The 26,792-nt window shown below is 45.8% G+C and overlaps 1 protein-coding gene across 2 annotated transcripts in view; it reads right to left on the bottom strand.

The window, feature by feature from the left end:
- Positions 1–26,792, bottom strand: part of ERI3 (ERI1 exoribonuclease family member 3) — a 135,260-nt gene that overhangs the window by 95,601 nt on the left and 12,867 nt on the right. For both annotated transcript variants that reach the window (XM_049808810.1, XM_049808811.1), the window contains exons 3-5: positions 15,227–15,343; positions 8,911–8,970; positions 6,588–6,679 (exon numbers count right to left, since the gene is read on the bottom strand). In XM_049808810.1, coding sequence (XP_049664767.1) covers positions 6,588–6,679; positions 8,911–8,970; positions 15,227–15,343 — 269 coding nt within the window. The remainder of the gene's footprint in view (positions 1–6,587; positions 6,680–8,910; positions 8,971–15,226; positions 15,344–26,792) is intronic.

Below are 26,792 nucleotides of genomic sequence, written 5' to 3'. Positions count from 1 at the left end.
CTGGGAAGTAAGAAAAGCTGGGATCCAAAGGGAGACAGCTGACATTTTTAGCCCCAGCATGAAACACTACAGCTGTCTAATGCTAGAAAAATTAAGCTTTTTGAAGTAATAAAGAAAATTCACAGTTTGTGAAGCTAATCTTATTTTTCACACATGCCGCAGACGACAAAACTCTGATGCAAACAGCCCGCCAGTGGTTTATCCTCTGTAGTCCCCAAGCCAACCAGCTTTTCAGTTCCCCAGGGCACAGGATAACCATGAGGCTGAGTTGCTATTAGAGGGCTCTCTCATACAAAGGCCAGGGTGTGCTTTTTACCAAATATCCATTATAGACCCATTGATTTTGAAACTGTTTTGCCTGAATTCATTATAACACTGGACACAGAATTCACCTTAGCAATTCCTGCTGCAGAGGGAACTATGGCTCCTTACTGTATGAGCAGATGACACTAAGACCAACAGCTTGCATTCAGTTCAGCATGACTGTTTCCAAACACAGCTTGAGTTAGGTTACCCAGGGATGGAAAATCCACCTTCTCCATTCATTACCCCATCCCAATGGTTCAGTGCTGGAAATAAAGTACTTGATGCAATGCCTGTCTCATTCCCCCCTACACTGTAAATTTATTCCAAGTTTCTCCACCATCTTTCCTGCCGTTTCCAACTTCTTTGGTCCTAATTCCCAGGCAGCAGAGTCCATGCTCCCCAGAGTGTGTCAGGCATCACAGCTCAATAAATCTGTGGCCACTACAGCCCTGACTATAACAAATGTCTTTGCTATGACATGCCAGACAACTAGCAGACCTGAAGGTGATAGTCCGTTGCATGATGATCCCTGTGCAAAGATTTCATGTCCAAAGCTTAACCCAAAGGCATTCCCAGTCACACATCTCGGACAACATAACTTGCAGAAGCTCCAGCAACCAATGGATCTCAAACAAAGGCAAGAACAGGAGACAGCCAGGGGAACCACTGCAGAAGGGTAACAAAAGTCAAGTGTGCTACGTTCATTTTAAAGAAGAGTGTACAGAGGGGTAATCTTAAAACCCAAAATTTATTTTGCAGAAGTAATATAATTTCCTTTAAAAAACAAAAAGCTGGACTGCAGGATTGCAGAAGTGAATGGGGTCAGTGCTACTCCCTGTAAGTGCTAGAGAAGAGCATGCTCACAAGGCTTGCTTGCTTAGCTCTGGCAAAGCACTTTAGGATGTAATTACATGAACGACTCCATCAGCAAAGCTGACTCGAAAGGTTCCTGACCCTGGATACTCAGTCCCATCCCTGCACTGTAGTTCACACCACCCTCTTCCTTCAGCCAACGTAACCACATGAAGAGATACACTGTAGGCTTGGTCAGCAAAATGACCCCCACTAAAAGCAGCAACAACAAGCTAATCTTTGCTTGGTTGGAAAGGAATTGTTTTATTGTTTTTAAATGCAGATTACTATGTTATCTTTCAGTTGCCAGCTCTTTCTTGTTACTCTCAAAGCCACCCTCTGAACATACCTCCTGCCACCCAACCAGCCCACCCTACGCCTTCTCCTGCCTTTCCCCACAGCTACCCAAGCGGTCCCACTCACTCCATTCAGTGGCTGTCTGCAATTTCTCCCCCAGGCAGGGGCTACCAGCCCCCTCCCGCTCTTGTGATAAAGAACGGCATGCACAAGGGACGCTAACACCATCAATCCTTCTTCATTCATGACCTAAGGCTGATCTCAAACCAAGCCTCCAGGACAGAAGGCTGAAAAGACCAACCCATTGCCACACTCGGAGCTGGTCTGAGAAGGCAAGCATCCTCCCAGCCTGTGTAACTTGCAAAGAAAGAATTAAAACAGTAAGATAAAATTAAGCAATGGTATAATTTACTGCTCAGAATTTACTAATATGCAACCTAGGAAGAGCACCAAAGGCTATAAACATTTCAAGACACTTCACTGTTTTATCACTATATTAGAGAGTACTTGCCTTTTAACACTTATTTAAGAAAATAAAAAACTTCTGAGCAGTAGTTTCCTGTAAAGACATAAATTAGCATGTTCTAATCAGCCACAGTAAGTGCAGTACAAGCATCTTCATGTCAGAGCTATACAGACCAAAGACTACATGCATTTTTACCTATGTTCAACACATTTGCGGAATGATCCAAAACTGGAAGGAGAAGGATTAACTGATGCTCTTGACATTAACGTGCAGGTCTGAGAGTCAGCACATGTGGCTTCACCTCCTTTCTCTGCCTCTGCCTGCCTGCACAACCATAGGCATATCACTTAACCTCACCGTAGCTCAGCTCTGTAGCTATGAACACACAGTAAAAATGCTTCTTTGGTTGCCGAGATTAATTCACATTGTGCTTAAGAGCAGGCAAACCGGTTCCATACACAGAGGGAGGCAATTTGACATTTCAGAGGAGATAAACCACACTAAAGAGTTTACATTACAAGGGTTCAACCCTGGCAGACACCAAGTACCCTCTTTTCCACTAAAACCGTCTCCTGCAGTTGGCAGCTCCCTCAGCCCTTCAGAGGCACGCTACCCTCGCCACCCAATGCCACATCAATGCAAGTTGCTTAATGAATAGTGGCAGTTCCATCCTAGGTGCAGGATGAGGGCCAAGCACTAAAGCAGACTACACCAGGTATCTGAATCCATCCCTGGAGCTGTTAAACTTGGAGGATAGCTCCTTGCAACAGGCTAAAGGAATCCTCCTGCTGAGCACTTGGAGGCCCTAGGACCGTGTGCCTAACGAGGCTGTATCCCCACTCATATTTTAGCTTGGCAGGTCTGGTGCTCCTTTCATCTTTTGCTTCAGGTAGCTCTCTTTAATTAATAACATTTCTGTGCCGACACAGGGAACTTTCCACCCAGAATGAATGGCCCTCTCTCATTAGAACCACGACTTGTCATGATGTATTCAAGAGCAGCAGTGTGATTCATTCCCTTGTCTGGGAACGAGGGGTGTTGCTGGGGGGTGGTGGGGGAGAAGAGTCTCTGTAATGAGTGACTGATATTTGCTGAAGTTGATATGCGACTCTGTCGGCTTGAACTGCCTTGTCAGGACAAGCCTTCAGAAAGGTGATGTTCCTACTCAAGAGGTTTTCCTCATTAAAGAAATTGCATCTTAACAAGAGGGAAGGGGAGGGGTGGCAGGAGAGCTGCTGTCTCCCCGACTCCAGCCTGGCTCACACACACCCAGCGCTGAAAGCCGGTGGATCCAAGCGCAGCCAGTAGAGGAGCAGCGCTCCGTTTCTGAGCCCTCTCGCACAATGGGCTCTCTCCAGCAGCAACCAAATCCCTCCAACAGGGACTCTCCTGATGGTGCCCCACACCCATGACAAAGCCTTTGGTGGCGTGGCCAAGGACCTTGACTCATGCTGAACGTCCATGAACCCTTCCCAGATGCTTGGCGTCCTCTTCTGGGCACCCAGCTCCTTATGACTAGTGCTCCCCTGCTGTCAGAGGCGAATCCAGACAAACAGCTCTGTGATCTTCCAAGAAAGCTCCAACGTTGAAGAGAAACAAGTCTGTAGCCACACAGTGCCTCATTCCCTGAAGGTCCCCGAGCCGAGCAGAGGTTTCACAGGTCCTTTAGCAGCTGAGTTTCCATCTTGAATCCTGCAGACTCAGATACCGCTAGACACCATCAGCAGAGAGCAGTACCTTGACAATCACTATTCCTCTGGTGTTTTTCTTTGAGCTAGGAGTGCTATACATATTGTAACTCCTGGCTTCGACAGGGCTATTTCCCCACCTTGTGCCCACATCCACCATTTACAGGCTTGTGGATTCTTCCTCTTTGTTCCAGCCACTCCCCCCATCCAACTTGCTCACCCCACTGTGTCTCCCAGTGCCCTGGCACCTACCAGTGGCACCCACTGGAAGCACTCAAGTAGACAGCCCTGTCCAGAAGATACCATGTCTTAGCTCTTCAACAGCACAGGCAGATAGAAGCCAAACTAAGTGCCCAGGTCATTGCTGGAGAAGCCAGGAACAAGGCTGCATGGTTTCCCACCAAGAGCTGAGCTAAGGACAACGGAGGACAGGAACTCCGAACCTCACAAGACACTGGGTAAGAGGACTGCAGCTTGCTTCGCAGGCAGCTCTGCAGGCAGCTGTCATTACCAAGCAAGCAGGAGCAGCAGAGTTAGGAATGGACCTGCCCCAAGTTGCCGCTGCCTAAGCCAGGAAGCACTGCACTCACCTCACTGTCCTGAATTCCTCTGGAACCTAGTGGGGTTTCTACCACGCAATGCTTCCATCAACACACTCCTCCAAATGTGGACAAGCAGCACTGCCTCCCCTCCCACTGCCCCAGTGCCTTCTGTGTCCCACGTGTGGTCTTGACACAGTCGCAAAGGGCACCAGCTACACCGCAAGTCTTAAAGGGAAGCACCAGGTGATCCCCTGGAATACCTCCTAGTTGTTCCACATCTCTCAGGCTCTATCTCCCTGTCTGAGCGGCCTTGTTTCAGCTCTCTGCCTTCCCTCTTTAAAAAGAGATGCTCAGTTCTGCTTTGCTAAACCCTATTTGGCAATGTGTCTAAACACAGGCAAACTTAATTAGTTCAGGAGGGAGACTCGGCATTTGTGGTGACGGATAAAAGTAATGGGAAATGAGACAAGTCAGAGCTGGCAGGGAGTCCTCACTCAAGCCTCATTCACTGGCACGGCGCTAATCAGATGTGACGCTCCATGCTGCAGCACCCAATCGGCGATGGAGTGGCGTGATGTGCTACTCACCAAGTGGCTGCAGCCAGACTCCCGCTATCCATGTGGTTGGAAACACGAAATGTATTTTCTGCTTTGCCCTGGAGATGCTTCAGGATTGAATTCTGAAGTTAATGGTTTAAAAAAAATTTTTAAAAGGAAGAGGGAGAAATGAACCACTCGCTGCAACCTCATGGCCAGGAGTGGAGTCTTCTTTTCCAGCTGACTAGTGAGGCACAATCCATGCGAGAGACCACTGCAAATGGCGAATTGAGTATCTCTGCTCCAGAACTGCATGTCCTGCTGAGCGAGCTCACCCCACAACCTCTACGGCTCACCAGAAATGTGGCTCATCTTTACCTCTGTTTTCCCACTGTAGAGCTCTGAAGCAAAAAACCCCCAACATCCAGAAGGCTGCCCACTCCATACAGACACCAAGTTAGGATGTCATTATCTAGGAACCTTGTCATCCATTCCACTGTGAAAGTGATGGAAAGATGGGCTTTGAGCAAAGATAACTCTGTTCCTCACAGCCATCACCAAAAGTGGTAAACTGGACTCTCAGAACAGCAATACAGGAGTAAAGAACTGAGAAAAGAGAACAGATGAGAAACAGAAGTTTAGCACATCCCTGCACCTGTCTTTGTGCTGGTCTCTAATAAAAGTTTAAACATAATATATGAAGAAAAATAAGCCTCACACTTCTAATTTAAACCAGTAACACAGGAATTGGCAATATATATCAGCTCTGGACACTGCCCCAGCAGAGACCCAGATCTTGACTCAAAAGCTTGCATACCACACTCCTGTCTGGGGCACAGCAAATTTCTCATCTCCACTAGCACCTGTGCTGCTGTTTCGGTCCTTGTATCTCATGTCTCACTAATCATACCAAGAAGAGGCAAGGAGCTGCCACTCTACAAAGACCACTCTGCAGGGAAGAACTGGTGTTGATTGCTCCCAGGCTGTATGCAGTTTATTTAGGCTTCCGACTTGAGGAAATCAACGTCACAGTGAAAACCAAGTAACACTACTAACGAGTTGTGGATGTCAGTTTAGCATGGGACGTGTCAAGCCCATGCTTTACCAGTGTGATAACAACAGGAGTCTTTATCCAGCACTCTGAGGAAATGAAAAGCTGAAGTGAGATTATAGGAATCCAAGTGAATTCAGCAGAATATGACACTGATCTGCAAATACCTTACAGATTACACTAATCTAATTCTTAGACATTTAACTCAGGTTTTTTTTAATAACATTTTTAGGTTGGTAGTCTAGCTATTTTCATAACAAAACACACACATACACTGACACTTGCAGATCCCAGTGCAGGTCCCCACCTGGTACTCTCCAGATCATCTGTGGGGCGACTGTAAGATGACCTTAACGATAAGAACACTGATGAAGCATGCCAGACTTGGCTTGTACTCTCTTTCCAAAGACTACTCTGTGATTCACATCCAGTTACTGTACCAAGATGACAGAGAGAAAGTCTTGCACATGGAAGTCAGGTAAAGACCATTGCTCGATTTGGGTGTACAGAAACAGAGTTCCATGTATGCGCTCAGAAATATCCATCCCTTTGGAAAGTATATTGGATAAAAGGGAAAACATCACAACGCTCCAGTGTAAACCTTTCTTGGGGTTCTGAAAGGATTCATTTGCTATAGGGAATATCCTACACAGTGATCTTCCACTATGCCCAGCACCCATCTGTCTTCTTAAACAAGCCTCCACTCCCAATTACTCATGGCAAACAGCAATTTCCCTAAAAAACAAAGACTAGGGACAGTTGGAGGCTTGTAAGGACAAAGACATACGCACTACAGGCAAGCATGGAGCAATGAAGCCCAGAAAAATCTCCCTCCCCTTCCATACTCACATCACTTTCAAATCCCAGTCTCCACAGGTCACAAAAATCGACTTGACGCTGGGATCTAAGAGGCCTTCCTTCGCCATCCACTCGTCAACCCTCTGAAAGGAAGGCAAGAAAAGGGGATGAGTTTTGCAGAGACAGGCCGAGCCACAACAGTTAAACTCAGATAAGCTGCTTGCAATCAAGAGAGAAGAAAATTGTGATCTTATCCACCCTCTCCTTCTCTCTCTTCTCTCTTTGCTTGCCATCTCAACAACAGCACGTTTGGACCTTTGAAGATTTCTGATAGGAGACATCAGGCAACCAGAGCAGAGACGATCTTATCAGACACTGCAGCAGCTCTGCTTGTGGAGGGATGGAAGTTGTGCAGCGTTAACGGGACAATACAACTGCACTGTTACCTGGCTTTCCTCCTCCACTTTTCCTCTCCCTGTACCAAATGGGCTCATAGTGAGCATAGCTTGTGTCTCCTCCAGTGAGAAGAAAACATGGGCGTCCTGGGATGCTACCCCTCACCTACAGCATTTCTCACATGCTCCGATTCATATGCCTCCAATGGGATATGGGAGAGGGGGAGAAATGGAAAGGCTGGGCACACACAGGCACTGTGCGGCAGTAAGAAACAAAGCTACAGGTCCCCTTCCTCTCCAGGCTGGGTGTCTCTTTCCTCCTTACAGTTCTGAGGTGGTGCTTGTGCAGGGTACAGTGTGGATTTAAAGTGAATCCACTATTCCTGACCAACTTCCCATAGGGACAGATGTTCTGGATCCACTTCAGGACGGGCCACGTTAATCTGGAGGATGCACGTCCACCTCAGGGATTAACCTAGACTAAAACCGCTGCATAGACACTTACTCCAGCTAGAACTAGCAAATGTCATACCCAAAATCTTCCAGTGGCAGGTGACAGGCAATCCGCTGCTATTATGCAGCCTCACTAGCAGCATTTCCAGTGCTTCAGCAAGAGAAATCCCTCCTCTTTTCCCTTGCTCGACACCTTCTGCTCCTGAATAAACTAGCACGCCCCAGAAGCTGCCTGACCTGAATCTCATTTTAACCTAGAAACATGCGGCTGTATGAACACCTTTTCAGTCACACAAAAAAAAAAATCTACAGAAATGTTTCCACACTCATAAGAAGCTCCCATAGAAACAGAATGAACCATTTTCTATAATAGTCCAGCAGCGATGTAGATTCACCCATTCAGGCAAAGAGGGCTCTCCCTCCTGGGGAAGCAGGCACAGGCATTCGTATGCTTACGGACATGCACCGCTGCTACGTGCTCTCTGGAGAGCACTGGGGAGAGTTGGGTTTGCATGGATGCAAGACGTCACCTTCACAGAGCGCTGTCTTCAGCCTCGTGTCACTGCCGCAGCCTTTCCGGCAGAGGACGGCGCTTCTTTCTGCGAGTTATTGTACAACAGCCCTCTGGAGTAAAGCTGCCCTCAAAGCAGCATCCAGACTCTCAGCCACACTTCTGCCTCCCTTGAGCTGCCAGGATCTTCCAGCTTGCCCTGCACGAGGCTCCCCGGAGCGAGGGACAGCAGCAGTAACCTTTCTACACTCCCTGATGTGAGCCCCATGAAGTGCTGTCTCCATGGAGGATTTTAAAGCCTTTAATTTGATTTCCTCAGATAAGCAATTGTTGCAATTATTCTGATTAGGAACAATTAGGTAACACAGCAGTGGAAATCCTGACAGAAACAATGCATCGAACACCAACCTGCAGCCCAAGCGGGCTCTGCTTGAGGAGGTTTCCTTCACTATTTGACTACCAACAAAAGCTATTGATGGAGAAATACTTCCAAGCTAATTAAGCCCTAAATGCTGTAGGAATTCAACATTAAGCAGATGGCATTATTAGGGCTATATCTGCATTTGCACATCCTCCAGATTAGATTTAGAGGCATTTTCTTTCTATACTACATGTATTATTGAGCATTTAAATAGGTAGAAAAAATTAATATAATAAAGTGCTAAGGGAGGGGAAAGAAAATGAAGGCAGAAGCTCCCGGAGCGGTGGTCTCAAGCAATGTCTTGGTGCTTTAAAACTGGCTCAAGCAAGAATCACCTCTTCTCCTATCTACTGGCAGGAGTTTGGATATCTTGTCAGCACCCTTGACATGAACAGCTGGAGATGACAGATCAATGGTTCAATACTCTCAGCAGCATGTCACCAATGTGACAGCAAATGTTATTCTAATGAAGCTGTAATCATAGTCAAATTACGCGGTTCGATTCTCAGCAAGGGGAGGGTGCAGGGAAGGAGATGAAGAGGGGACGACAGGACCAGAGGTCAGAGTTCGGGAACTAAAGGTTACTCTGCTTACCTCAAGCACTTGCTGGAGGCTTGGCTGCCCATCCACCATGCCTTGAATAATCCCAGTCAGCTGAAACGAGAGACAAACAGAAAGCAGGCATCAGAGCAGCACTCAAAAGATCATTAGAGAGGTCTCCTCTCCTGTCCATCTCGCGGCAACCAAAACATGCTCCTATGACCCATGTGGACATTTCTGAGAAGCCATCCACAGCAGAGTGACCCTGGCAGCTCCCCAGCCATAGGCAAGGGCACGGCTTCATCCCAAACAGAAATGTAGGTGGGCTCCTACCCACACCACAAAACAGCAAACTCTCAGCAGGGCAGGATCTACCTGGGGAGCAGTGATGCCCTCTGCTTCATGTACTGGCACGATGCCCAAAATGCTGCCCTTTTTCAAAATGCATTTTACCAGTTCTGATGCTGCCTTGACTTACACAGGCAGCAGTAACTAGAGGGTCTCTGGTCATCCCCCTGCTATTGCGGTGACACCAAAGTTGCACAGTGTTAGATTAACAGAATAGACCACTATTGGTAAGTGAGGCCCAGAGTGGACACAGTCAACCTCCTCTGCGCTGGGCAGCCAGCATGCACTCTTTCCCATAGTCCATCACAGCACCTCTCTACATTTCAAAATTGTATTTAAAACAACTGAATGAAATCTGAAGAAAACCACTTTCTTCCAGCACCCTGGTCTACTCTGTTTTTCAGGAGGTTCCTTAGGAGCAGGTCCTGCCAACAGATAGTCCTACTGACTGTACCCGGACTGCTTGGCTGTTTAAAGCTAGACACACGCATAAAAAGATGTAGTCTCATGGGTCTCTGCCTGTGTCTGCCCAGGATAGCTTGAGGCACATGGAAAATAGATAATTTTTCTGTCTGTCTTCCAACTGACAAAACTGTCTTTTAACATATTGAATATCGGAGGTCAGTAGCTTGCCATCAATGCACCCAAGTAATTAAAAAAATCATTATTAAAACAAGTGCACACTACAGGATTTCACTTCATGTGGCACTTTCCTGAAGCTACACATCTCGCACGTTTTCATAAAATAAAGGTCAAACACAGCCTAGGAGCATGCCCTGCTGCCTGCACACACATCCAAGCCTCCAGAAGCCACAGCGTCCAGTCAAGACGTGCTGACAGTCCCACCACCACCCAGGAGTAACTCTTCCATGCAGACCAGCTCAGCCTACTTGTAAAACATAAGCCCTCTCACAAACCACAGGGCTCTGCTTTATTAAATGTGTGGCAACTGAAAGAAGCTCAATGGTTTCTACCTCTCTGTTTCTTTGGCTGCTGGCTTACAGCACTGAACTCAGAGGAAGGAAAAAAAAAAAAAAAGAGATTAAACTCCAATTAAACTGTAATTACATTTAATGAATACCAAATACCTGACTCACTGAATAAGCTGTAAGTAGAAAGATTATTTTCTCATAGTGACTTCCATGGAATGGTAATATATACCTTTTAGGGGAAGTATTTTAATTTTAAGAATGCAGAGTTCCTCTAGGTGGGTTTCTCAAGTTCATCAAGCCATTATGAGGTGGAATTTTAAGGAAGTGGAGGGACACAAACACTCTTTTATATTCCAGAAACTGTTTTTATATTAATCTGTATTTTAGTTGGATAACAACTGCTACCAATAGACTTCCCATGCTCTGAGAGACAAACAGATTTGAGAAATTAACGCATGGCTTTTTAGAGCAGTTTTTAAAGCTCACTGGCTTGGTTTTTTGCTTTTCTTGCCATCTTTCTCTCCATGCATTTGCCTGGCAGAGGTGGACAGCTCACCTACTGCAAAGTGTTGGCTCTACCTCTCAGAGAGCAGCTCAGATCAAACCTCTGGACGTGTCTGAAGATGAGCTTTTGGGAAAGGATCATAGAATAGCTTGGGTTGGAAGGGACCTTTAAAGGTCATCCAGTCCAACGCCCCCTGCAATGAGCAGGGACATCTTCAACTAGATCAAGTTGCTCAGAGCTCTGTCCAACCTGACCCTGAATGTTCCCAGGGATGGGGTATCTACCACCTCTGCGGGCAACCTGCTCCAGTGTTTCACTACGTTCGTCATAAAAAATTTCTTCCTTATATTTAGTCTGAATCTACCCTCTTTCAGTTTAAAACCATTATCCCTTGTCCTGTCACAACAGGCCCTACTATAAAGTCTGTCCCCATCTTTCTTATAAGCCCCTTTTAAGTACTGAAACGCTGCAGTAAGGTCTCCCTAGAGCCTTCTCTTCTCCAGGCTGCACAACCCCAACTCTCAGCCTTTCTTCACAGGAGACGTGTTCCATCCCTCTGATCATTTTTGTGGCCCTCCTCTGGACCCGCTCCAACAGGTCCCTGTCTTTCCTGTACTAAGGATGACAGGCAACCTTTCAGTATCACAGCCAGCACTGATGTAAATGCTTTCTACCCCTCCAGGCACCTTCAGGACTGCATCTCTTCACTGCCACACCCCTGATGGCCATGGGAGGACAGGGTGAAATGGCCGCATCCAGACATTTCCCATCAGGAGGAGGGAGGGACAGGAAGGTGGACACAGAGGTCCCACCGGAGAGTCACTGCTTGATCTTGCCCAAGACTCCTTCCCTCCTTCCTTGCCAGGCCAAGCAAAGTACCAACTTATCCACACAAGAACACATCGCCAAGCACACAAGGACACGAGATTCATGCTGCAGAAATCGCACTCACAAATACAAAGGGATATACCTGCTCCGTGGGTACATTTCAATACACGTCAGAGTGCTCAAAAGGGACCAGATTTTTACTCTCTCACCCTTTCTGATCCTTTCTTATCAGTTATGACCATCTGTAACACCCAACCTAGTGTATTGGGTCTCTGCAGCATTATGTGGTCTTGCAGCTTTGATAAAGTATAAAGACATAAAACTGCACAATTGTAAAGTTTCACTGGCGATCCCAAGAAGCACATGGTACTTGGGAACATAAACAAGCTATAAGACATTTATTTTTTTGTACTTTTATTGTCTGTTCCTTCAGGGGAAAAAAAAAAAAATCAATAAAAATTAATCATAAAAAGAGAGCAAAGCACCATGAAAAAACCTGTACAAGCACCTTTTGTGTAGAGGAAATCTTTCACTTAAGCTCCTGGCATGAACTGTCTTGGGCATCAGACAAACCACTTGCATCTTCCAAAAGGGCATGATGAGCTTTATGAACCTAACAACAGCTTTTAACTACTTCCAAGCACGTTCCACCTTCTCTGTCTAAACGTTCAGCACACCCCTTATCATCACCAAGCCTTGTGACCTTGTGACAGAAGCAGGTCAAGAGAAAGGGGACCAAAGGAGGGCTACAGTGAGCCAGCACTATAAGACATGCTTCTGGCCATTGGTGTGCGGAGTCAGAAGAACCTCCTGTAGCCAGGGGCGAGCACAGACACACCAAAAGCTATGCAAAGGGATGCCTTGAGGTTGACCACAAGCTCTCCACCCTTGCAGGCACCCTTCCCATGCTGTGCTGTCTTTCTTCTTGAAGAAGAGGGATGTGAGAGGTACTCCAGACCCAAGGAGTAACATCGAGCAACCCCAGTAATCCTCCCACATGGTCTATACCAAGCAGTCCTATTGCTTCCTAGCAAAGGCAGCAAGTGGAAGGGAGAGGGAAAAGCAGCAGCACAGCAGACAGGCTCCCGTATAATGCCAACACCACTGCTTTTCCTACAGAGTTTATCTGGGAAACCATCATATTTCTACTCCAAGACAGTTTGCTGATTACCTAAGCACTTGTCTCTGGTGTACAATCTGATAATCAGGCCTGGTCTTTCTTTGTAGACAAAGAGGCCAATAAATCTCACCCTTTGTAAGTAGAGGTGCCTAGACAAAGCCCTTTACTGGCATTTAGCAAAATGGGTATTTTTCAGAAAACATAAACCAGCTGAAAGTCAATGGCAAGCATTGGAGCTGTGCAGGCAGCAGCTTTGCAGGAGCTGGACACAAAGCACGTCCCAGCTGTGTCCCCAGGCGTCTCAGGGGAACCTACACGTGCAGCACAGGGCTGACCCCTGCACCTGCCTAGCAGGAGCCACTGACCCCACAGGTCTCTACGTAGCCATTACAGACTCCACAAAAAAGTGGCTGCAAATATGAAAGGACATTTTTGCAATTGTTTAGTAAGGTCCTCAGTACGACCAGCTCACCTGTGGCTCTTAAGGCAGGGTTTCAAAGTCAGCCCCAGATACGGCGCCCAGGGACAAGCCCAGTTACCCCTCCAGCACAATCCCACTCCCTGGACCTCATGGCAGCCCCTGCAACAGGCAGGGGGACCGCCAAGCCAGGAGGGACAGGGGCCATGCTGTGAACCAAGCAGCACAGGCGCAGGGGGGGGTTGCCCAGGAGCTGGTGGCTTCCAGGCTAGGGTTAAAACCAGCTCCCAACTCAGGACACAAGACACCAGACCGAGGTCAGCAGCAGAGCCTGCAGCACAACGCCGCAGCTGGGACACTCATGCCCATCCTGGGGACTCCTGCAAACACGCAGGCAGCACACACACACACAGCTTCACTTGCTCAAGGGCTCCATGCAGGGGAGACAAACCTGCAGAGACAGCAACAGCTGCTCCAGGCTCCTGTGAGCAAGAGAAGATGGGGAAACCAGCACCACTGGTCCCATTCAGTCCATTCTGGGTTGAATGTCTCAGTCACAAGCTTGGCATCCAGAGAACCTCTCAATGTCCTCAGGCTGCAGCAGGCTGGAGGCTCCGTTCAGCTCGGACAGTCACACCAAGCAAGTCACGCAGACTCTTGTGCAAGAACAGAGCTGCAACCTTTAGCAGCGGGGGTAAGGACACAACAGAGGAATTTCCAGAAAAAGGAATTTTGGTGGGAGTTAATGAGTGAGATGACTTCTCTCTAGAATTTAGATGACATGCAAAACTGACAATTTGGGCTCTACTCTGGAAGATGACGTTGCTTTAGCAAAGATCTGGTGCAAGCTGTGAGATTTATCACATTCGTACAAGCATATGTCCAGCAAGTCTCATGGGGATAAGGACAGCCAAAGTAGTTGTCCAGCCTTCTAGCATTAAGGTTGCAAAATCGTTTCCATTATAACCCTCTGTTTTCACACATTTATAGCTTTCTGAAAGCCCCTCTCCTGGGAATAATGTTTTCTGTGCTTAGTCTTTTTTTCTTTTTTTTTTTTTTTTTTAAAGTTTAAATAAAATACCTTCAGATGGTTTTTAGTTACAAGAGAATAAAAAAAAGTATTTGTTTTTACAATGTGGAAATATGGAAGGCGCTGGCTGGTCCTGGAGGGGACTTCACCTAACACAGAGGAGTCATTTTTCCATCAAGTTAGTACAGGCGGGACAAGCACTTCAAGGGCTTAAACCTGCAGCCATGGAGGTTGGGGAAAACATGCCACGGTGTCGACGATCCCAGATGAGACGGGGACAGAACGAAGAGCTTGGATACCCTGGTTCCCACAGTCAGTACTGTAGTCGCTGAGCTGGACAACATGGAACCAGCGGAGTGACAGGAAAAAAAGCCCAAAGCAAAAGGAACTTAAACTTTGTTTTGATCGTTACAACAGGGAGGAAGAACGTACTTGCAGAAACAGTTAACTTTTTGTGTTGAATGAAAAAAAGCCAAAACCAAAACCCAAAAAAACAACCCCTGCCCTCCTATTCCTTTGAACCCTCAGGGACTGCATTTGCCACCTTCATCCTCTTGTCTGTATCAGGGGAAAGGTGGCCGCAGCTCAAGAGCAGCTGTCCTCGGCAATGAGAGTAACCAAGTAACAAGAGGCCACTTCTCCAGCAATCATTTCAAGTGCGCCACAAGCATGACATCAAAAAGCAAGTCTTAAAAATACAGACATGGGTTATCCTACCACTCCGAAGGACTCATCAAACCCCAACAGGCAGGCCCACAGGAGAGTCATTTAGAGCCTCTGAACCATGCAGCCGTACAACACTTTATTCCCTCAGACCATGCTCTCTTTGACCTTCCCCACCAAAGAGCAGCACAGCAAAATCATGAAGAGCTCACAGAGAGGCTACAGGATTTTGAGCATCAGCTAACATGAGTGCTTTTTATTTTGTGGTCACCAAGTGAGACGTCAGTTAGTCATAAATACAACTATCTTAGTTAGCAGATCATAGCTAGAGTTACTTATGAATCTGAACTGATGTATTTACATGCTACTGCAATGACAAAAAATTATTCCCCTCGTCCTTAACTCGAGGCTGGCATGACACGCTGCCTTGCAGCGGCACTGCGAAGCTGCAATCCCAACCCCTGGTGCAATAGAAACCTGCTTCCCAGGGAGACTCTTGGAGCACCAGGGAACCTTTGCACTTTACCTCTGTACAGAAGGGCGTAAGCTGGGGATGCACCACAGGCTGAACATACATGTGAAAGGTGGATTCGATCTCCATCGTCCTGCCATTCAGCTTCAGGATAGGGAATTCGATGATTTCCTGAAGAGGGCAAAAAGAAAAGCAGCTGTTCATTTAAAACAAACAGAAATGAAGCTGGAAACGATCCCACGTAGCAAGCTGGCTGTAAAAAGAGGGGCCTGACAGTCCCAAACAAAACCAAGCCCAATACCAAGCTCTGCGATACAAGTGGAAAGTGGTGCCGAAGCACAGAGTACATCCAACGCCGTGAGCACAGATGAGGACGGTGCCAATGCTCACTGCAGCTGGGATGGGCAGCAAGGAGGTCTCTGCGCTCAGTGCTGCAACTGCACACATCACTGCCTGAGCTGAACCTAAGGAAGATGGTCTAGCACCACTCGCACGCACTGCCCAGGGAACATGGAGGTAATACTTGCAACGGGCTCACATCTGTTTAGCGAGGACCTCCCAGGGGCTGCGCCCTCCCCAAGACCAGTCCCGTCCTCTCCACCTTGCCATCCTTTTGGAGGACAGACAACAGGAGCCACTGCATGAGGCACCTCCTTCCCAGGAGAGAGCACTGCTGTCCTCCAGCAGAGTAAGGAGAGGAGCTGGAAGCACCCCCCGCCTCCCAGCTCCATCCCTATGGGATAGAGCACAGTAGCAAGCCCTGCTTCATTTTGCTCTTTGTAGCCAATTTATGCTGATAGGGAAATAAAAACATTCCTTCATCAGAAGAATGTTCAGTTATTTGAATAATCAGCAATCAAAAATTTACATGGACCTGTTAATAAAAAGTTTAAACAAATCCAGTTGCGATGGATTTCTCAATTATTAAAAAATATATATGAAATTAAAAAAGCCAACCACTGAATAAAAGCGATAAAATCCTTTGTGTTCACCCCCCTCCTTCTCCACTCCCTTTCCTCCTTCCAGTTTAATGTAAGAGGAGAAGTGACAATTTGTTTGGTGTCTTTAAAGAATAATTTGTCTATGTTATTTAATAGAGATGCATGGCACCAAGGTTCTCGAGTGCAAATGAGCCTGCTGAGTGATATCCACGCAACAAGCCTCTCAAATCACTTCTGGAGAGAAACAGAGAGAGGGAGAGAGAATAAAAAAAATATTGCTTTTTAATATTCAAAAACAGTTTGCAAAATTTAATCAAAGCAGAGCAAAAGCTAACATTTTTACCACTTTGACATTTTTATTAGCGCTTTCATAAATTTTTAAAACATGAATGGAATTAGTTTAACAACAAAAAAAACTGCCTGAAAACATCTGGAAGAGACAAATAAGAAATAATAATAAAAAAAAAAAAATCCAACTCCTGTGAGTAAAATTAGCATGTGGAAAATGCAGCCGCTGCAGAGGAACTAACACAGTTTTTGGACCCTGGCTGCAACCCTTATGACCTGCAGGCGGAAATTATCGTGAGGTCATACATATGAGCTGATGACATCACCACCCCAGCAGGCAGAGGGAGGGCAAGTAGCTGGGTGGGTAAATGGAAAGAACAAATTCTTAAATAGACATGAGAAACACCCAATTTCCACAGTTGACAGAGCCTGTGGCCACAGCAGAGCAGCGCCCTGGAGCAGCAGGCACACAGCCCAGACCAGGGCACGTGGGGAGCACGTGCCGCTGAGATGGAAAGTTAGGGAAAAAGAAATTAAAATGAAGTGTTAACAGTGCTGAAGTGCCCAGGTGTAGACACCGAGCAGTCAAGCTGCAGAGGATACAGGTCTTAACCATATCGCCACAGTCGGCTGTGCCACGCTCTGCGTGTGCCGTGCCAGCTAAGGCAGAGCAGAGGGCTGGGCACATCCTTCCCCACGGCCATACCATCCCACCGGGAGTCACCACGTTTCCCCACGAAAGAGACAAAACTCAGCCCGTGGGCTGGAAGGGGAGGAAGGCACAGAGGCAAAACACCTGAGCATCGCCCAGGTTGCCTGTCGTGGTACAGCCAAACTCACCAGCTTCAGCCACCCAGGAGGACCCGTGGAAACACGAGAAACTCAATCTGAGTAAGAAACACTGGACACAGTTGATCCTCCTTTCAAAAGAGCTACCACAGATAGGCTCTGAAAGCAGCAAATTTCTGTTCGGAAGAAAACAGACCGCAGAGTTTGAAGCCAACGGACAGGACGTCATAAAAGAGCCAAGCTTAAGCCCAGGATAACACCACCCCATCCTTCAAACCTGGCTGGGGCGGCTCGTTGCCCCTTAGGACTGCATCCCACCCAGGGGGCGACCACGGAAGCGGGCAAGCCCATGGCAGGGTAAGACGAGCGTTCCCCCTCCTGGAGAGGGACACGCACCAGCTGGATTTCACAGTAGGGCTGCGTTGCAATGCCGAGATCGGTCCTAAGGGACCAGAAACATCCTCAGGGGCCATCAAGTGGCTGGATGCAAAGCGAGACTGAAAGACAGCCCTGCTGCTGATCTGATACACAAAGGCGTCGCTTGCCTTCCAGAACCAAAGGCAAAAAGCACTTCCAGGAGGGTCGGATTAAGACAGACAGAAGAAATAAAAAGCTGTACTAAAAAAATGTGGAAAATTTAACAACATCCAGAATTACTGCAGGTCTGTGGGAAGCGTGCGGCCAGGAGCGGGGGTGGAACCCCAGGAGGGACTTGAGCATCTTGGGAGAAAGCGCAGCCGCTCTTTCGGGCTTATTTGGTCAGTTTTTGAAGCCAGTGGTAAAGGATCTTTCCCAAAAGGCTGTTTATCTGCACGCTTCCTATAGCGGAGATTTTTCCAGTCTCTGGCAGTGTTTGCTCCACTGGTATCTAAGGCAACAGATACCAGCCCCATGAAATCAGCCCCACTCCTCACTAACGACGTTAGCCAGTCCTGCAATGAAATTTAACCTGTGACACTGCTGTACTTTTCATTTAAACTTTCATTTGGAGAGAAGCAGTGTTTGGAGACCCTGCAGTTTGTCCTGCTAATAAAGACAAGTGTTGGGACCTTTAAAGGTGCCATTCATCTTTTGCCTTTATTAAATTCAATTTTCTTAAGCCCATGATACATCATGAAATTAAGAGTTGACATTCCTGCAGAAACAAAAATATCTATCAAACATAAACAGAAAGGGGGGAAAAGAAAAAAAAAAAAAAAAGAGGCCTCTATTACCAGGAATTTATGGCTTAAAGTTGATCTGTTTCCACTTTTTTTTCCTCTCCCCCCCTTTTTTTTTTTTACAAGCATATGGTTTGTTTTAGATATCCAAAATGTTATTACAGATCTAGAATTTCATTAGTAATTATTATGAAATGGTGAGCACTTACACACACACACACACACAACCCCCCAACAGACCGTGATGAAGGCAGGCAGCCGGGCGCTCTCTCACGTTTCACAGCAGCCTGGTGAGCTCAACACACTCAGCTCCATCTCCACCATCAAGGACCTTCACTGCTTCTTCCCAGGTGGGAAAGGTGGAGGAGAGCAGCACAAGGGAATTAAAAGGAGAGGTTCACTGACACTTCCTTCCTTTTATCAGTTTGATCATCCATAAGCATTACCTTGAGATCCTCACCCATTTCCACCTTCAACACCGAGTACATGTTCCAACTTTGGCAGTGATTTGTGCCAGCAGTATTTGGGGCTTCTAAGGTTTTTTTTTTTTGTGTGTTTTTTTTTTTTGTCCCCCACAGCTTTTCCTTATAGCACAACAAGAAGTTATGGATGTGCTGAAATAATGCTGAGGGTGTCCAGAGGCTGCAAATAGCCGCAAGCTACCAGAAGAACAAATGTACCCATTTGAATTTTGCGAGCACTGCAATTAGGTATTTTATTTAGCACTGCAAAGTAACTTGAAAGGAAATCCAGGATTCAAACCACCAGCAATAAATAAGCAGCTTTTTATTTTCCTTTCATTGTCATGAAAAGTTGAACATGTTTTCTGTTGAGAAATTCTGCACGCGGCTCCCAATTACAGGCATTTGCATTTATATTGTTGGAACACAGAGCTTCTAAAATCAATATTAACACGCTTAAAGAAAAAGACATCGGCACCCTGTCCCTCCCCTCAGCTGCGCCCCCCAACACGGTAACAATAGGAACCTACAGAGCCGGAGGCTTATACATATCCATTACCAGGTCCATTCTCTTTACAACGATCTTGCATTTATGATTTCACGGTACTTCAAGCAAATCTATGTGACAGCTTGCTCGCAATTTTTGCCTTTAAAAAAAAAAAAAAAAAATCCCAAAAAACAGGTCCCAGGTGGAAGCCTCCCATGCAACCTGGCTGTCCCAGGCCAGTGGGCTGAGCAGCAGCAGGCTTCAGGGTAACTGTGGAATGACTAGGGACTTCATTTAAGAGGGATTTGAAAAATTCATAAGGGCATGTGAAAGCACTGCTATAAACGCAGCCTCTCCTTACCCAACCGTCCTAAATGAAACTCCCCTCTCTTTAACACCGGAGCAGGGATGCACAAATTCAGCTGTCTTGATCTTCCTGCTAATAAAAGAAATGAACAAGCACACAACTATACTCGCTAAATAATTTCCTGTCATGGACAGATCTCTGGAGTTCAGAGAAGAAAGCACCTGAAGTTACACTAATTCCCACAGAGGAATCTTTTCGCTTATTCTTTTGGATCTGGGGAGCACTAACATCATTAGAGGAAAAGAATACAGTGCCCAGCAAGAATTTCCCAGCTCTCACAACCTTTTAATCCAGAAGCCTACATACCAAGTGGACAGGGCACGCTTCAGGATACCGAGTTAAATATTTGAGTAAGACCGTGTGGCCTATTCAGTTCAACAACTACCAGAGAATAATTTATCCCTTACTCCCACCCCCATGTGAAGAAGTTTAATAAACACAAGAATAAAAGATGCCCATAAAAATCAGAGCTGACTGTTCAAAATGCAATAAAAACAAGCAGAGGCCGTTGAGAGAAAGGGATTTTTTCTGATAAGGAAAAGCATAAAACTTCCTACCAAAAGACCCCTTTACACCTTCAAAAAAGGTAAGAGCAGAAGAGGCAAGGGAGTCTCTGTGGAGGGACACAGCACCAGCTCATTTTGTTCAGGGATGCTTTTTTTCCCCCCTCTTTAAAGAAAAAAAGTCATTTTATGCACAAGGAGCTTATTTCTTAAACAAACACTCGTGTTTTTGATTTACACCACGGGCTGCTCCTAAATAATTTATGGCGGGTTAAATTTATTGCACAGCCCTGGCCGGCTGCAAATTCGAATTGCCAAATAATTAGATTTTAGGGCAATGCTTATAAATTATCCACCGATTTGTCCGGACTTGTTTGTCAGTTGCTTTGTGCTTCGGGTCATCTTTGGCATTTCGCTGTTTGTGTTTTAATTGCTGATTTACACTTTGACAGATGAGAGTTGATGCCTCCAAGATCGGGGAGGGGGCGGGGGTTGAAGAGCAGGAAGAATCAGAGCTTTTAAAGCCTTGTGATTTTCCTTTTTTTCCAAGGCAATTAAAATCGAAAAGGGACATAGTAAGGACAGCACTAGCCTAACAGATCTGCCTCCCCGGTTTCCATTCTCTGCCTTAATTATTATTTTAACTAAAGCTGTTTCCAAGTGAGCAGCCTTGCACTGGCCCTCAGGGGCAGTAACGAAGATGACCTCATAGGTCTTTTCCCCACTTCTAAATTTTTATTAAACTAACCAAAACAAGTACCATAAAGGCAACACCTCTGCAGTGGGGGACAGCAGGACTTCTGCTGAATCAGGGCTATGCTGACTTTCCAAAGGATGTCCACCTGCACACGTGGTGAGGAGTCTCTCAGTGCTTCCGTCCTAGGTAAGTTACTCTGTGTACTGATTAACCCTGTCAAAAGGTCTTCGGGGAAGCCACTGACCCCCAAATTTCTTTTTCCAGCACTACCTAGCTTGAAGTACACACATGCACATACCCAACAATTTAATACATTTAAACAACTGTTATATCCCAGAAAAGCATGAAGGGAAATACACATCAAAATAAAAACACAAGAAAACTGGCAGGAATATGGAGAGATCACAAAACACTGGGATAAGATGATGTAAAGACAAATTCTGCTGCCCGATCATTGAATATCCAAGGTTTCTTCCTCCCCCTGATCTTACGTGAACCTCACTGCTGACCCCCAACACTCAGGCACTGAAGCCTAATGTCAAAGGCTGGATTTCCTCAAAGATCAATTTTGTGTTGCATTTTGGGTTCTGCACTGGCATCAAACCTGGCTCTTATTTCCAGGTGCTTCCTTACAACTGTGAGGGTGAGGGACCATTTCTCTTTCTTTAATAGAAGCTGAAATTCCCATCTAATCACATGCCTCCAGGAGCTCGAGCTTTAAGAGAGACATCTAGTCCATGCACCTGCCTGAGGGCAGCATCACCTCCCCCTAAATAATTTCTGACTTTGTCTAGGCTGTTTTTACAGACTCCAATAAGAGAGACTCACACGCTCCCCAGGCACTCTACCCTCCTGTTTCATTAGTCTTATCATTGGAAGTTTTTCCTAATGTCTAATCAGAATTTCCCTTGCTGTTGTTTAAATTCATGACTGCTCTTCCTACCCACAGCGGACGCAGGTGAGAACATTGCCTTTCTCATTTTTGCAACAGACTACCTCATCTTACATACCCCTCTTGTCACTGCACGAAACACAACCCCAATGCCATGGAGCCTGCACTCACAGTTGTATTTTGCAGACCCCTGGTCACACTCACTGCTTCTCTTCTGCACCCTCTTGAAATAGTCTCAATTTTTTTTTTGCAGTATGGAATCCGAAGTGAAGCACCTCCTCAGCTGAGGTCCCTTCTTACAGGGCCAAGAAAAGGAGGATCCAGATGTCTTGCAAATGACATTGCCCCCCTAAATTTATCACTGTGATCTTTGGGGCTTCTTTCCTACCTGCAATTGTACCTGAAATCTTGACAGGTGGCTCACAACCCTTGTCCTGCCATCCTGAACAAAACTCTTGGTAGTGATTCGCTCCCAGGCTAGTTCCTGCCTCTCACCATCAGCATCATCTTACCTGCCAAAACCCACAAAGCTATTTTGATCTTTCCAGCAGCACCCAGACATCAAGAGTAAGGCACAACCTCCTTCCTCTTTCCACACTCGGGATGAGAAATATAGACCAACAGACATCAACACCTCAACTTCTTTCTTCAAGCACTACTGACATATATTTAACCACCCAGAAAATCTCCACCGACACAGCCAATAACAATTCAAGCTTGACAGTTTGGGGGAAGTTTAGTACTCAAACCACGTTAAAAACAGCACACGCACATTTCCAAATACTACCTTTCCATTGTAAGATGACAACTAAACTATACTCTTTTTCATGTCCACTCCTTTCTACCGCAGGCAACCAGCCTGTGCAGTCCTTGTTGCAGAATTATCAAATCATTTCAAGACTCAACCTCTTCACCTGATATTGAGCAGCACAAATGATCAATGTTCCCAGCAACACTAAAACATCTGGGATGGGTAGAAAGGGCACGTTAGTGCATGTAAATGAACACCCAGGGTTTTACAGACATCACAACTAGCTGCTTGTGACAACGCATTTCTGCCTGGCAGAGAGGAACTAAATAACATAACGAAGAGCTATTTTGCCAGCTAACAAGTGCACAGACCAACAAAGACAACACAGGGATGATTGCACAGCCAGCTTGGCACAAAGGGGAAGAAAAGCACAAGGCTTAGGCACGTCCTGTGCCCTTCTCACCAAAAGAGCTGAGCTGCGCTTTCTCTTTATCAGGAAGGTTTTGTTCAAAACTAAGAAAAGACCACCTTAACGCAGCAAAGACCATTCCCCAGGAACCACAGCAGCCTGAAAAGTGGTGTCCCTGTGCAGTGCTAGATAGATGCCACACTGCGGAATAATACTGCCTGTTTTTAAAACATCATTCCAAGAGGGATGCAAAACACACCCCCTGCCTCAGAGGCTGCAAAAAACCAGCAGGCACACACTGATCATCAGCAACCGTACAGGGCCATACACATGGCAGGACAAGCGCAGCGAATGTACAAACCTGTGGCAACCGTTTCCTTCACTTCAGAAGTGCACGTGGTGTGAATATTTCCAGCAGCACACGTTACCCTCATCAGCGGCTTTACGGAAAGGCGAACAAACCTTTAAACACGATACAGCAGACTTGCACATTCCTGAGCTAGCTGGATCTTTTCTTTTCAGGGTGACTGCCGCTCAACTACTTTCTGCTGTAACAACAAGTCTACTTAACTTTGCAACTTGTCACTTAAACGATGTGTAATGTTTGCACAGCTAAGGATACAGCATTCAAACAGCACAGGTGGGGAATTGCACGCCGGGATGCATAACTGATGTGGGGTCTCCACACGCTGCGAGGGAAAGGGCAACATGACTGATTGCTTTAGAGTAGTCATCTCATCGGCCTGTCAATAACCAGCCGAAAGCTAAGCAGGTTGGGTCAGGTTAGGACTGCAGCAATTGGCCACCTGAGTGCCTTGGTATTTTAGGCTTGTTGCTATAATAATGCTGGGTTTATATCTTTAAATAAGAAATTGCTTTGAATTTTTTTTTCATACATCAGATGTCTTGCCTGGTGGTCTCGTGGCTGTGCTCTCCAGGAGATTTGGGTTCAGTAACTGTTCAAGTTCTCTAGCTCATCAGGTTTTAAATAAATACAGCTAATTCTGTTGCCTGAAGCCATAACCCACCCTGTCAGATTCATATGGGTCACAGCAAGGTTGTCCCCACTTACTGGGAGAATGAGGGAGGTCTCCAAGGCAAAACGACCGCCATGGAGAATGCAGCTTTTGAGGGTTACACCACACCTGGTGTCTCAGACTCTGCAGAAGCCTCTCCGAAACGCTGGTCTTCTCTCTACATCTTTTAAAATAAAGACATTATCCTCCATATTGGTCAAAATAAGATTTCACAACAGTCTAACAGAATTGCGAGGAAGCACATGACATACAGAAAATATGATTATAAAAGAACGGCATCTCTTTAATTTCAGATGCACCTTGCAGGATGTTGAGCTATGGATATTCATGGGCGCTCTGCAAAATTTTTAACTGTTCAGAGGAACTAGCTACAAGGCCTCAAAAAGTTTTTTCAAAAGATTGTTCAAAAAATTAACGCAAACAGAAAAATCCATCTGAAACAGCTTTTATATGAACTATTTCCTGTCACTCTAGGAACTTAAAGCATTCCAACATAAAATGAATGGCATAACAATAGCCATAACTGGCAAAGAGATGATAAATATTTTTTTTAACTTACTTTTAGTAAAAAGAAAAGACTTTAAGGCACTGTGTTACGTGCATTTTTAACGGCATTCCTCTAGAAACAACAGTGTAAGAAGCTGAATTGAGAACGAGGTATTTAAAACTACACCCAAGACTAAGCTGCATGAAGACAGGTAATTGCAGATTAATATTCCACTGTAATACTTATGCACAAGAGTGCCGTGTTAAAGTTGCCATGGGAAACAAGCCCGAATTTCTTCACTTTTCAGCAATTCACAATCATCCTTAATAAAGGTTTTGGCAGGTGATTTCTAATGCACTGAGCTTTACAGCCACACAAAAACCACGCAAGAAGAAAGCTGCTACGCAGGGACGTCTAGATAGAACAGGCAGGCACATCTCCATTATCCACCTCTGGGTAGGATCGTGACAATCTCCGTTACTGTGTGAGCCACCTTCTGCATTCCCATTGTGGCCTTCAGCTAGGATTGCCTCGATACAGGCTCCACAGAACACTGAAAAGCACACAGAAGATGCCTCGCAGCGGACCAGCAGTCCCTCCATAACCTCCTCCTGCAGCAGGTTTGTGATACCAGGGACATATTCCTCCTAGAAAGTCCTCCGAGCCTAGGCTACAGCTCCCAAGGTGGCTTGCCTATCCCCTTTCTGCTCACCCTGAGCAGGGCGCTTGGCAGGGACTGCACATCTGTTGCTACGGCCTAAATTTGGTGGAAATCAACATCCATTCCCATTACAAGGTCAGTCTATAAATCACAGCATCTCGGGAGCAGAGACACATCATTCAGTTGTCCCTGCCATGGGAACGAGACCGTGGGTAGAGCAGTACGGGCGGCGGAGAGGCAGCGATCATTGCAGCCACTCCAGCTGCACCGGCCCGCGACTGCGAGCCAGAACCACAAGACGGATGTTCAGGGGAAAACGTCTTTAATGCTCTTTTACACTAGCACTCAAGGAAACATAGCCTGAACCCAATTTAACCTTGTCATGCATTTGTACATAATAATATCTTACAGAAAGACTGGCTCCCACGTGTTAATATGCTTTTGCCCATCAGGAAATATACTGTGATCATCCAGATCTGTTTGTACACTTAAAAATAAATTAGTAACTGAGCTAATACATTAATAGCTTATTCATACTCTCAGTGTTTACGGTTTTATGTTAAAATGGTGAGTGATGTTCTGTATTTATTAGCATGTTTCATTTGACAGTAATTATAATTAAAAATTCCACCCAAATAACTATCAAAATGCAGGCTAAACAAATTTGAAATACGTAGGATACACTACAGAAAAATATCAAGATATTTTGTATTTAAAATGTGCTGTTTAAGAGAACAAGGAAAGTATTGTCTGTAAACGATTTATTCTTCCATTTTTGGTCATGACCTTTTTCAGCAATGAGAAGATCTGAACATTTCATACCTTCTTCTTACATAGAGTTTGGAAGAGGTAAATTTCTAATTCCCAACTGATTATCAAATTTGAGTGAATCTTAGACACTGAAGTCAAGTTCCTGAAAAAACTGACATGAAAAAAAGCAACTTCATCACTACCAAAAGCTCATTTAGCAGCTTAGCAACTCCTAGGTCCAGTTCTTTCATCAGGTCAGGGGTCTGATACTTTTTTTACACTTCTAGGCAGCAGATGTACAAAGCTTGAAATTTATTTGTTTTTCATTTAAGTGGCTTTAATAGATTACAGTAGAGATTTACATCCTATGTAGAAGCCTAATTTCAAATTCAGCTTTGAGCAGATCTGATTTCTACCTTCAGACTTGTTACATTTAAACAAAAATCATTGCTTTTCATCCACTCTGCTGAAGTTGAAGGCAAGATACTTGGCTTGCTGACCAAAAGAGGCACACCCACTCACTGCATTAATAAAATAAGGTTACAGCCAGCCACAGATCTGAGCCTGGGGAGCTCCTTAACACAGTCACTGAAAGCACTGACCACCATAAACACTGGTGTATGCAAGGACAAAAGGACAAAAGAGCGAGACTCCCACTTATTAATGCATCTTCTCTTGTGTAGCTAAAGCACCATATGTACCCAGCTCTACAGGCTGACAGCGTATAAAAGCAGCAGGTACTTACAAACTCTCAGCAGAGAGTAGAGGAAAAAAAAGTCAGGGTTAGAGCTGAAAAATGAAGCACACTACCACCGCCGTGGTCCGAGGTCCACTGACCTCTGCAGAACAACAGCTCCCACCTGACCCCACTGGGCTTTGGATCAAATTCCAAATGCACAAGGTGAGCTTTAAAGAGATGCGAGGGGCCAGCCATAAACAT

This window comes from Accipiter gentilis, chromosome 8, assembly GCF_929443795.1.
Source record: "Accipiter gentilis chromosome 8, bAccGen1.1, whole genome shotgun sequence".
Classification (NCBI taxonomy): domain Eukaryota; kingdom Metazoa; phylum Chordata; class Aves; order Accipitriformes; family Accipitridae; genus Astur; species Astur gentilis.
The sequence above is the reverse complement of the archived record's forward strand: the minus strand, read 5'-3'. Positions and strand labels throughout refer to the sequence as shown.